The sequence below is a fragment of the Rattus norvegicus genome, chromosome 10, assembly GCF_021556685.1.
Source record: "Rattus norvegicus strain SHRSP/BbbUtx chromosome 10, alternate assembly SHRSP_T2T, whole genome shotgun sequence".
Lineage (NCBI taxonomy): Eukaryota > Metazoa > Chordata > Mammalia > Rodentia > Muridae > Rattus > Rattus norvegicus.
In genome coordinates, this window is record NC_141543.1 from 10,497,066 (window position 1) to 10,510,000 (window position 12,935).

Consider the following 12,935-nt stretch of genomic DNA (forward strand, 5'->3'; position numbering starts at 1 on the left):
AACTCGAAGGAGTCAGTACTCCTCTACCATGCAGCCACCTACTTAAATGTTTATACGGGAAAAGTTTATGGATAAAAAGACTAAAGGTTGCTGGGTGTGGTGACAAATACTTTTAATCCCAGCACTCGAGAGACTGAGGCAGGCAGAGGCAGGCGGATCCCTGAGTTGCAGGCCAGCCTGGTGTACAAAGTGAGTTCTAGGACAGTGAAGGCTACACAGAGAAATCCTGTCTTGAAAAATAAAAAGGAAAAGAAAAGATTAAAGGTACTTCCCACCAAGCCTGAGTTCAACTTCTTGGGGTCAGTTCTTTCCTGCCTTTCTGTGGGTTCTAGGGATTAAACACAAGTCACTAAGCTTTTGTGGCAAGTGCCTTTACCTGCTGATCCATCTCACAGGCCCCTTGGTAAATTTGCGCGCGCACACACACACACACACACACACACACACACACACACACACTCATTTTATGTATATGGTGGTGTTTTGTCTGTATACATGTACACCACATAGGTGCCTGGTGCATTAGGAGGCCAGAAGAACGGTACCTTACCTCCTGTAACTGGAATTATAGGTCGGTGGTTGTGAGCTACTATGTGGGTAATGGGAACTGAACCCCTATCTTTTCAAAGGACATTAGTGCTCTTAAACAAGCAATATTTTAAAATGGGGGCTAGGTGTCCTGTCCAGGTCCACAAAACCTTTTTAACTATTTTATACCTCAAAGTACCAGGTACATTCCTTATACAGTTTCCTGAGAGGAATCTCAGCATTGGGAGGTCAGTGCCTTCCTCATCTGTATAGTGAGTTTGAGGCCAGCTTGAACTACATGAGATCTTACCTCAAAAGAAAAGCTGTGTGCGTGTGTGTGTGTGTGTGTGTGTGTGAGAGAGAGAGAGAGAGAGAGAGAGAGAGAGAGAGAGAGAGAGAGAGAAAGAGAGAGAGAGAGAGAGAGAGAGAGAATTACGTGTTTGTGGTATGTTCATACATAACAGTTACACACATACACACACATACATGTAACTGACAAGATGGCTTTATGACTAAGGGTACTTTGTGTTAAGCCTGATGATCTGAAAATTGAAAGTAGTATATCATATCATATCATATCATATCATATCATACCATATCATATCAACTTTTCAGGAAGGAAGCAGGAATTTTAAGGGAGCCCTGGGCAAGCACTCAGTATATAAGCATTAGAAAAGTACCACTTTCCTAGTCACTCCCCTGTTCTCCAGAATTTGGAGAACAAAGGTCTGTCTGTATGTAGGAAGCAAAGAGGAAACCCATTTTTTCGTGTTAAGGCTAACTTAGTTTGTAGCTAGCTTAGTTTAAGGGAAGTGTCCTGATTAATGGTGTAATAGCCACAGTGCTCCTGTGGGCCCAGCACTGTGCTCATCCTCACAGCAGCTTTTCAGGCTGCTGTTTTATTAGTTTTGGCTTTGTAACTTCGTGATCTGCCTCCCTTTGCCTTAGAGGTCCTGCGATTAAAAGCACACCTGCTTATTTCATTAAAAGAAAAAGGAAAGATTTACTGTTTTTACTTTTTATACATATGACTGCTTTGCCTGTGCATATGTCTGTCTACCACATGCCTGGAGAGAGCACTGGGTCACCCTGAGGGTGGAGCTCCTGGACTTAGAGACGGTTTCAAGCCACCATGTTGGTGCTGGGAATCCAATCTGTGTCCTCTGGAAGAGCAACCAGTGCTCTTGTGAGTCAACTCTCCGTTCCCTGTTTTCATTTTGTAGATCATGCTAGCCTGTATATAACTCATGGTAATTCACCTACTTCAGCTCCCTCACTGCCCCAACCCCACTCTACCCCTGCCCCTTATTCCCACGCCCCAGGGTTGGGATCACAAATAGGAGCTACCACTGCGTGCGAGTTTTGTTTTAGTGGTAAATGTCACCTTCGAAAGCGTGAAACAGGGTTGGTTTGTTTCTTGTTTAATTCCTTCTGTTCTAGCAGGGAAGTCGTTCTGTTTCTATAGTTTTAAGTCTCGGTCACTGTTGAGTGGCTATTCATAGGCACATGAAACATGCTTTGCCTCTGCAGGTGTTGTTCGTGGCAGTAAACTGTTGGTGGAACCAGGGCAAGTGCAGAAAACAGAAGCATTTCTTCTACTTCCCTGTGATACATCTGTATCATCGGAGGTAAGGGTTTGTGTTTCCACTCCCACTGCAGTCATCAGTCATCAGGGAACCTTGTTATACAAATTATTAGTCAGTGTGGGAAACTGAGGAAATGCAGATAGGCAAAAATAAGTTTAAAAATGGAAAGGCATTTGATGATTACATTAGCCATGTGCAGCTAGTCTGTTTAGATTGTCCTTTTCTGTGAATATATATGTCTGCACTCAAGTTGTAAGCGTGAGATGTGATTGGAAAGAATGTAATGTTATTTCTAAAATTGTTCTCTCTCACTTCCGTGAATGTATCAATGTGTGTACGTTATAGCACTGTTTTTAAAAGATGAATTACTCCATTGTATGGCTGTACATTTTAGCTACTCAAAGCTGTTACACAATCCAGAAGTACACCCTGTCCCTCAGCCTGTTAACCTGGTAGTGTAGCATACTCAAGATAATAGCTTTTGCTAGCCATAGTGCCTATGACAATAATCTACGCTTCTTGGGAGGCTGAGGCAAGAGAATTGTTTGAGGCCAACGTGGACAACTTAGTCTCAACCAAATATTAATTTAGTAGTTATGTGTTTCCTAACATGGGTGAGATCTTGGGTTCAATTCTTAGCCTTGCAATAAGGAGGAGGGGATGTAGTACCATTTCTTTCAGTTAGGAAGAAAATTATTAGTGGTTCATAGTTCTGAAATGACAGAGGTTCGAAACCCTCAAGTTTCATGATTTTTTTTTTTTTTTTTTTTTTTTTTTGGCCTCTAGTTGCAGTCATTTTGCCTAAAGCTACGTGTGGTTTTTATTTTAAACTATCTTGTTCTTGTTTTCAATCCTTATTTTTAGTTATAGGTATGTGAGTGTGTGGTATGAGCACATGTTAATGCAGGATGTCACAGCCCTTGGAGCTGGAGTTAGAGACAATCATGAGCTGCCAGACATGGCTGCTGGAAACCGAACTCTGGTCCTCTGTAAGAACAATTACATCCTCTTAACTGGAGAGCCATCTCTCTTAGGCCCGGGATTTACTTTATTATTTATTTATTTATTCTTTATGTGTGCTTAATATATGTGTATGAACTGTGTGCATACCAGAGCATAAGGAGATTGAACAGAAAGCATCAGACCTGGAACTGTAGCTACAGGGGGTTCTGAGCCACCGTATTGATGCTGGGAATCAAATCCAGGTTCTTTAGAAGAGTAGACAGTGCTCTTAACCATTGAGCCAATCTGCAGCCCATCCATTCATTCATTCACTCATTCATTCATTCGTTCTTTTGCTTGTTTAATTTGTGAAGTGGTGACAGGACCCCATTATTTATTTATTTGTTGGTTGGTTTGTTTGTGGGTAGTGACAGGATCTCTCTATGTAGTCCTGGCTAGCTTGGAAGTCACCATTATCAGCCAGGGCTGTCTGGAACTTGGAAAGATTGCCTGGCTTCTGTTCCCTAGTGCTGAGGTTAAAGGCATGTGGTACCAAACCTTCCTTTGTTGGATAAGGGGTCTCATGCTGTACCCTAGGCTGGCCTAGAACTTAGTGGTCCTGCCTTAACCTCTCACAAGTGCTGGGGAGGTAGGCATGCTGCCACCACATTTGGCTTTAAGCTGGTTGCTCTTGCTGTGTATATGTTAATGTTTGGTGTTGCAGATGTAACTATGGATGTTAAGTGATATTTGAAAAGCTAACTTTGAGCTATTTATTTAGAGACACGGTTTCTCTATAGCCCTGGCTGTATAGGAGCTCAGTGTGTTCAGCCAGGTTGGACTTGGACTTAGAGAGCTCAGCCTGTCTCTTCCTTCCCAGTGTGGGGATTAAAGGCTTGTGCCACCCCATCCAGTTTATTTATCTTAATCTTTGAGGTGGTCTCATTTTGTATCCCAGGCTAGCCTTGAACTGATGATCTTCCAACCTTAACCTTCTAGGGCAGAAGATGGTATTTGGGCTTCAGTCGGTGTGATTGGCTTAAAGTCTGTGAAAGGCCAAATGGGTAAAAACTTGATTAGTGAGAGCTTTATTTTTAAGGTCTCCTTTCCCATCCTCATGTACCTCCTGGGCCTCATTAGTAGGGATTCACAGTAGTCACAGCAAACTGTTAGTGACACACTCTATCCTTTTCCTTCCCAGTCCCACACATCTAGCATAAACTGTTAGCGTCATATAGTGTTCCTCAATAACTGATATTATTTACACAACACCACCTTCCCACTCTCACATGCTCCACTGTATGTGAAGTGCTTGTGGAATCAAAGGAACAAGCTAAGCTAGCTTCTCTTAGTAGCCATTTAGATTGGTTTCAAATTTCCCCACTCTGCTTCTTAAATACAGGGTAGAGTCCCAGTGGCCATCTCAGGCCTAGTTCTGTCTTTGCAGAGGTGAGGAGAAGGCACTGTGCTGAAGCAGACTTTGCATTTATCCTACTGAGGTCCCTTTGCTACTCCTCGGCCTTTACTACTCCTCGGCTCTGTCCAGTGGGGTGGGTAAAACCTTGTAGGCTGCCAGAGGTGGATTCAAGCTGATTTGACATTAAAATGAACTTACCCTTGAGTTGAGACGAAGGTCTTTTTGAGAGGCCCAGGAATACACATCAGCTGTTTGCGTTCTCAGCTTCTGTAGATTTTAGAATCCACAGTCCCAACAGCGTTGTGCTTCATGCCTTTAAACTGAGAACTATGAAGGCTGAAGCAGGAGGATTGCTGTGAGTCTGAAGCTACTCTGAGCTAGTCTTAAGGTTTGTGAAGAGACACCATGACGTCATCAACTCTTCTAAAAGGGAAACAAGTCCAGAGGTTTGGTTCATTTTTGTCTGGGCAGAAGTATGGCAGTGTATAGGTAGACAGAAGTGTGGCGGTGTATAGGTAGACACGGTGCTAGAGAAGAGGCTGAGAACTCTGTATTTGGATCTGCAGGCAGCAGGAGGAGAACTAGCTTGTGCTTCTGAGACCTCAAAGCCCACCCCTTAGTCATCCCCCTCCTCCAACAAAGCCACACCTTCCCCAAGGCCACACCCTTCAATAGTGCCACTCCCTATGGCCCCAAAGGGGCTTTTTTTTTTTTTTTTTTTTTTTTAAATCACCACAGCTACTATGGGAAATTCTGCTTGAAAGGAGGATCCCTGTACTAGCACCATGTTTTCTGCACTGGCGCTTTGAAATGCCTTGCATTCATCTTAGCCTGCTGCTTTACTGGCTTAAGTCTGTTCACATGCCTTTTCTGCTCACATTGTCACATAGGACCCACTGTGCTGGTATAACAATGCTGAGCACAGAAACTCCCGAAGGTACCTTCTTGTGTTCTGAGAGGCTACAGGCCTCAGTTTTATACATATGCGTGATTGGTTCCTTCAGCCGAGTGTTCCTGGGCATTCCTGGCACTCACAAGCTTCTCCTGCTGACAGTGGTCACATGTCCCCACTGGGGCTCAAGGCTGAGCAGATGCCACTCTGTGTATTTTGTTGCTGCTATTGCTCCCGTTTCCTGTACTGCTTTTATCTTGGAACTACTTCAACTAACAGCTCTCTGTTTGTGGGATGGGTTTTAGGGCTTGTATTGATGCCATCCCAAAGTTGGTGATAGTTTGGAACATGGAAATGGGTTCTCACCACCTGTTAGCGCCCAGCTCTAGACCAGCCCATTCTACACTGATGGCTGCAGTCTGGGATTAAACACGTGTGTATCTTGCATCTTAAGATCCTGTTGTCCTTTTCAATTTACTAGTACACTTTACTAGGAAAACTCAGCAAAGCCTGACCCCTTGAATAGATGAGAATTCTACACGGCCCTTTTTGCTGGACAAATATGCTATCAGATGCTTTTTTGATTTTTTTTTCTTTATCTAATTCATTGATTCATTCATTCATGTCATTCATTCATGGTATATTTGAGACAGGTTCTAAAATAGCCCAGGCTGGCTTCAAGTTTGATTTAGATACAGATATGAATATATGAGGCCAGTCTTTGCTACTTTGTGGGTTCTTCTTTTTTCCACCCTTTATTTCCCTGGTCTCATCCCTTAACATAGGAGAGAAACAAGGATAGAAGGGAGGGGAGAAATAGTCAACCTCCTGATTCTAATTTCTTTCCTTTTGTTCTTTGACCACAGCTACTGACAAACTCCCTAAACAACCAGCAACCACGAGCCCTGCCTCTCAGAGGTCCTAGCACCCAGAGTTCCAAATGCCACACAATCTGAGGACAGCCCCAGGAGCCCATATCCCTACTCCTGGGATCAAAACAAAGCACATGCTTATAATCTGTGTGTTTTAAAGGAACAAAAATTCCAGAATTGTCATTCCAGATAAAGATTTAGATAAAGATACAGATACAGATAGATCTGAAGATCACCTTGATCTACCTTCTGGGTGCTAGAATTAAAGGTGTGCACTAGTAGACTTGACCTTTTTTTTTTTTTTTTTTTCTTTTTTCTTTTTTCTTTTTGTCGGAGCTGGGGACCGAACCCAGGGCCTTGCGCTTGCTAGGCAAGCGCTCTACCACTGAGCTAAATCCCCAACCCCCCCCCTTTTTTTTTTTAATTAAAATTTATTGGCAGTTGATAGGTTTGGTGATGTGGTGGTGGCAACTAAATTTTTTTTTAATTAATATTTTTCATCTGTGTAGTTCTGGCTGTCCTGGAACTCACTATGGAGTTCAGGTTGACCTGAAACTGCCCACCTGTCTATGCCTCCCAAGTGCTGGGATTAAAGGTGGACAGCGTCATGCCCAGCCCTTTGAGTTGATGGAGTTCTTACTCCATCACCCAGCCATGACTGTAGAGCGTTGTGCTTACTTCTTTTCACCCTTCTATTCCTTTTTTGTTGGATCCTTCAGTAGTGTTCACTGAAGATCTGAGCTTATCTTTCTCATGATAGTTTTTATAACTCTGTTATACCATCATGAGTACAGCGTGTATATAATTCTTTCCTGAGCTCTGTCCATTGCTGCTGCTAACAGTAAACTTAATGCCAGTCTCTGTAGAGAGAAGAATAGTTGCAGAGTCGCTGAATTCCACATGCCACCTGTTACTCAGTAACATTCGAGTATATTGTAGGCCACTGAGAGAGATGAAAGACACTGTCTAGGAGGACACTGAAGCAGCCAGGTGAAAGTCTGATTAGTCTAGAAGGATCCCTGTGTTACTACTTCATAGCTGGATCAGATTCCTGTGCATCCCAAAACATGGATGGGATGGACGGAAGGGAGATGTACGGGAGGGAGCGGAAGGAAGATCACACGTACACCTCAGTTTTATCCTTGCCATTGTGTTCTGTTGTAATAATACTTTAACACACTGAGTCTTCGTCTGAGTGCTTTTGGAAATATTAGTAATGATTTTTTTAGCAGGCAGAGGGTCAGCTGCCCATGTTTATTTCAGTTTCATGTGAAAGGGATCTGTCTATACATGTGGGCAATTATGGAAGAGACCCTGGAATTTCTCAGTATGCGGTTACTTTCCAAGGTCAGACGCCTTTCTCTTTTAGTAGAAATATTATGTGAACTAATCTTTCTTTTGGAGACTAGAAAGAGTTTGATTTGCAGCTGGATTAAGATTGATCGTATAGAAGTGCTTTTGTGTTGCCCACCTAAAATGTGGATTCTCTGTTCACCTCCTGGGCAAAGCAGGTTGCTTGTCTCTGAACCAGTTGCTAAAGCAAAAATGTTTTCATTGTATGGTGTTGATGGCTTTTGTTACACATTACAGGTTTAATGCATGGTATATTGTTTTTATTTACTTATTTATTTTTTGGTACTAGTTTTGGACCAATTGAATACAAAGGCCCCATGAGTGCTGTTTACATTGAGAAGTTTGTTCGCCGGGTGATGAAACCTCTTCTCTACATCCCATCTCAATCAGAATTGCTAGATTTTCTCTCCAACTATGAGGTACCTATCTTTTCTTATCTCCTGTTCCCAATACTTTTTACTCGGTTCAATTGGATTGTTTATATTAAGTGGTTTTTAGTTTACTTTGTTTTATTTTGGTGTGGATTGTACAAGATGGTAGGTTTCATTTGGCATTTTTATTCTTTAAAAAGTCTCCTGGATTTCAGCACTTACAGAAATTATGTTGGGTGCTGGAGATCTGGTCTAGGGATTAAGAGCACACACTGTCGTTTCAAAGAGACTCCAGTTTAGTCCTCACACCCTTTAGGTGACTGGAAACTGACTGTAACTCTGGTTTCAGGAGACCTCATGCTCCACGTAAGAGCTCCATGAGCTTCTAATTACAAGGATAGCTGGCTAAGTGAGCTTTAAAAGACCAGAATACTTGCAGCTCTTGTCTCTGTTTTGTTTGGAGATTTTAAGCAGACGTTGGTCTCGTCTCAGTTGACTAGGACATGGACTTAGCTCATAGTTGCTATGAGCTACTCATTCTAAGCATATGCTGTGGTCCTACAGCATTGCACAATGAGCACCTGCTTTTCTTGTCAGTTTTAGTTTAGCTTTCAAAACAAGAAAGGCCACAGATAGGAGGTTGGAGAGGTGACTCAGTGGCTAAGAACACTTGTGCCTCTCCTAGATGACTCAGGTTCAACTTCAGCACCTACATCAGTTGGCTCACAGCTGCCTGTAACTTCAGTTCTAGGATATTTGAAGCCCTCTTCTGGCTTCCAGGAGCACGCCCACACATACACATGCATAAATAATAAAGTCATTTTAAGGTTTATTTCATGTGTATGGGTGTTTTCCCTGCTTGTATGCCTATGCACCACATATGTGCCTGATGCCCACAGGAAGACGAAGAGGGTGTTGTGTTACCCTGGGACTAGAATCACAGATAGCACCATGTGGGTGCTAGGAATTAACCCAGATTGTTTGGAAGAGCAGCCAATATGCTTAACCACTGAGCTGTCTCTCCAGCCCCTAAAACAAATCTTTATTTAAAACAAAACAAAAAACAAAATAACAACAAAAAAAACCCGCAATTATAATCCTTTCTGTTTTATTTAAGTCTTTCTGGTTTTGTTTTTTCCAGATAGGGTTTCTCTGGGTAGTATTGGCTGTTTTGGAGCTCTCTATAGTCAAGACCCCTTTTTTTTATATAGAAATTAGTCTAGCTTACTAACATGGCTTTTTTCCCCTGTGGTTCTGTTGCCAGCTTTAATACCTCTTAAATTATTGTTATTGTTATAAGATTTTGTTCTATTGGGTTGTTGGGTGGGGTAGAGTGTGCATCCTAGTACTTGGGAGACGGAGGCAGTCAGATCTTGTTTGAGGCCAACTTGTTCTGCATAGTGAATTCAGCCAGCAAAGCATACATATCTTAAAAACAAAAACCAAACCTTAATTTGCATTAGCTTTTAAAATAACTTAAAAATTCATTTATTTAAATTGTATGATGATGATGGTGGTGGTGGTGGTGGTGGTGGTGGTGGTGGTGGTGGTGGTGGTGGTAATGAGACAAGGTCTTTCTACATAGCCCTGGCTAGCCTAGAACTTACAATGTAGACTAGGCTGGCTTGGAACTCACGGAGATCCACCTGCCATTGCCCCCTGAGCACTGGAATTAAAGGTGTGCACTACCACATTCAGGTTAAAATAGTTTTTAGAAAAGAATATTGTGTGATTGTATAAGTCTGTGTTTGTCACTTGTTTGTGAGTGCCTTTGAGGCCAGGAGAGGGAACCGGGTTCCCTGGAACTAGAGTTTCAGTGCTATGTGGGTGTTGGGGCCAGACTTTGATCTTAAGCAAGAATAGTCAGTGCTCTTAACTGCTAAGCCATCTTCTCTCTAGTGCCTGGGTGCTCTTCTCTGAGGTAGGATCTCAGTCCCAGCCCAACCTCCAGCTCCAAGTGTAGTTGATCCCATTCCTCACCTTCCGCGTTGTTTGGGGACGTGAGCTGAGGGCAGTGTTTTGTGTTTATTTGAGGGTGACTTGGAAGTAAGGTTAGTAGCTGTTCCAAGCTAACCTCAAACCTCCAGAGTGGCAGTTAGCACCCGAGTTCTGCAAACTAGGGAGAAATCGGAGTCAGGCTCAAGTCAGAGCTTAGTCTGCCGCCGCCTAACTCTGTGGCCTTGGGCTGATGATCTCATCTCCTTAAGCCTTTATTTTCTCATTTATAAAGCAGAAATAATCTAGATAAGACTAATCTCTAAGCACCCAGGAGGGCAGAGGCAGGCTGATCTGCATAGTGAGACTCTCAAAAAACAGATTAACAAGTAAAAATTAGGTAAAAAAAAAAAATCTTTGGGTTGTAGTTCCAATCAATGGAAGCTATAAGTAAAAAAAAAAAAAAAAAAAAAGGAAAAGGAAAAATTTTTTAAACAAATCTTATCAGTAAAATTATTATGAGGAAAATTCTGGATGTTAGGATTGCTATAAAGACTTTAAATGTTATAATGGTAGTGTTGAGTTCCTTATTCATGAGAAAAACTGCTTTTATAACTAAGAGGTCAACTGCTGCCATCCTCCAGTCTTGCTCTACTGCCATGTTGGTTGAGCACTTTGCCCAGTTTTGTCTCATTTGGGTTCTCGTGATCCTCTAAACGGGCAAGGAAAAGAGAAATGAGAGAGGAGCTGCAGAACAACAGCACATGGTGTAAAACCCCAGCGAGTCTTCAGCACATCTGCAGCCAAGGTGGGCCACGTCTGCACCTGAGAGATAGGCAGCGCTGTTACCCTTCAGCTGTGGCAGAGGAAGGCTTGCTCCTTTGGTTTTTGTTGTTTATTTGAGGCAAGGTTTAAGTCTAGCCCAGACTGGCTTCAAACTTGCTGCGTAACAGAAGATGACTTTGAATTTACGGACCCTTCTGCTTCTACCTCCCTGATTCTGGGTTTATAGGCTTGCATCAACGCACCTAAGATATGTTGGGCTGGACTTTAACCCAAGGCTTCCTGGACATTAGGCAAGCACTTTGCCAACTAAATCGCATTTTTACCCCTCTACTTCATTGATTTTTTTTTTCCTTTAAAATACATATTTAAAGCTGGGCAGTGGTGGCCCATGCCCTTATTCCTAGCACTTGGGAAGCAGAGGTAGATGGATCTCTTTGAGTTCAGGGCTTACATGGTCTTACTGAGTTCCGGGCCAACTTGGGCTGCATAGACATTGAGACATTGAGACATTGTCTCAGGAAAAAAAAAAAGCAACAACAAAAAAATCCATGTGTATATGGTGTTGTGTGTGTATGTGTGTGTGTGTGTGTACACGCACGTGTGTCTGTGTCTCAGTCAGTCAGTGTCACACATGAGTGCATTTGAAGGCAAAAACTTGCAACATGCACATATGGATGTCCAAGGACACCTTTGGAAATTAGTCCTCTTCCATCATGGATGGCAAGGATGAAACTAAGGGCGTTAATTTTGTGGAATAAATGCTTTACCTATTGTTGGCACAGTCTGCCTCATTTCGTATGGAGGGCACATGTCATAAGTAAAGGGCTCAGTTGGCTTTATCAAGTCTAATACCTAAGCTTCTTTTTCTAAAGACTTATTTATTATATATGAGTACACTGTAGCTGTCTTCAGACACACCAGAAGAGAGCATCAGATCCTATTACAGATGGTTGTGAGCCACCATGTGGTTGATGGGAATTGAACTCATGACCTCTGGAAGAGCAGTCAGTGCTCTTAACTGCTGAGCCATCTCTCCAGCCTATATCTAAGCTTTACTTAAATTTTTTTTCTCTAAATATAATTATTTGGCTAGATAATCCTTCTGATACTCTTGCCTTCAGTGGTGTTTAAAGGTTAGAAAGTTTTTCAGAAGGTTCACTTATTTCTGGTCAAGGAAATACTATTTTGGTCATGTTTTTGAGATGATGATCTATGTTGCCCAGACCGGCCCTGCTGATCCTCCTTCCTCAGCCTCTCTAATAAGTAGGACCACACAGGAAAGAAGTAACTCAGAGATGTGACAAGACCTTTTTATATGTTGCTTCAGTGTTGCTAGTGTATCTATACCAGAGAGAGAAAGGTGTGGGAACTCTTGGTGTTTTCTCCTGACCCTTAGAATGTGTATTTCAGTGACACCTTCAGAAATCATGCCTGGAGCAAGTGTAGGCATGGCCGTCCTGTCAGACTCACCAATGACCTAGTGCAGTAATTTAGTCTTCTCTGAAGCAGGGAGCAAATGAATACTACCCAGATGGGACTTGAATTTTAAAGACTTCTGTTGTCTTGAACATAGCCTGCTTTTTCCTAGAAGCTACGAATGACATTTATGTGTTTGTGACATCTTTGTTAGACTTCTTTTTTTTAAAAAAATTATGTATATGAGTGTTTTGCCTGCATGTATGTCTGTGTACTATGTATATGCACTACTTGAGCATGCCAGAAGAAAGTGTTGGATCTCTTGGGGCTGGAAATAGAGGTAGTTGTGAGCTACCATGATGTACATCAAACCTGGGTTCTCTTAGATTTGTCATAGTGGCAGCTTTTATTGATTGGCTTATGACCACTATAGGGGTATTTATAACATAGATCCTCTGTACAAATCCATGTAAGCCAGAGTGGTGGTTCATGCCTTCCACTTCCCAAGTGCTGGGGTTAAAGGCATGTCCAGTAATATTTAGTTTCCTTATGGCACTTAAACAATCCCTTCCTTCCTTTCTTTCTTTCTTTCTTTCTTTCTTTCTTTCTTTCTTTCTTTCTTTCTTTCTTTCCTTCCTTCCTTCCTTCCTTCCTTCTTTCCTTCCTTCCTTCCTTCCTTCTTTCCTTCTTTCCTTCCTTTCTTTTATGATAGAAAAATTCAGAAAGTCTTGGCTTTTTAATTTGGCTATAACTTTATTTGTTTATGAATGGCTTTAAAAAATAACAATATAAGACAAGGGTATGGCTTTCCGTGCATATTAAAGCAACAGTTTGCTA

At 42.1% G+C, this 12,935-nt stretch overlaps 1 protein-coding gene across 8 annotated transcripts in view; it reads left to right on the forward strand.

The window, feature by feature from the left end:
* Nucleotides 1-12,935, forward strand: part of Txndc11 (thioredoxin domain containing 11) — a 57,526-nt gene that overhangs the window by 6,027 nt on the left and 38,564 nt on the right. For 2 of the 8 annotated variants that reach the window (XM_087571279.1, NM_001127532.1), the window contains 2 exon segments: nt 2,059-2,156; nt 7,880-8,009. Coding sequence is in view for 2 of the 8 variants with exons in the window: in NM_001127532.1 (NP_001121004.1) it covers nt 2,059-2,156; nt 7,880-8,009 (228 nt within the window). In the remaining 6 variants the exon portion in view is untranslated. 8 annotated transcript variants of the gene reach the window in all.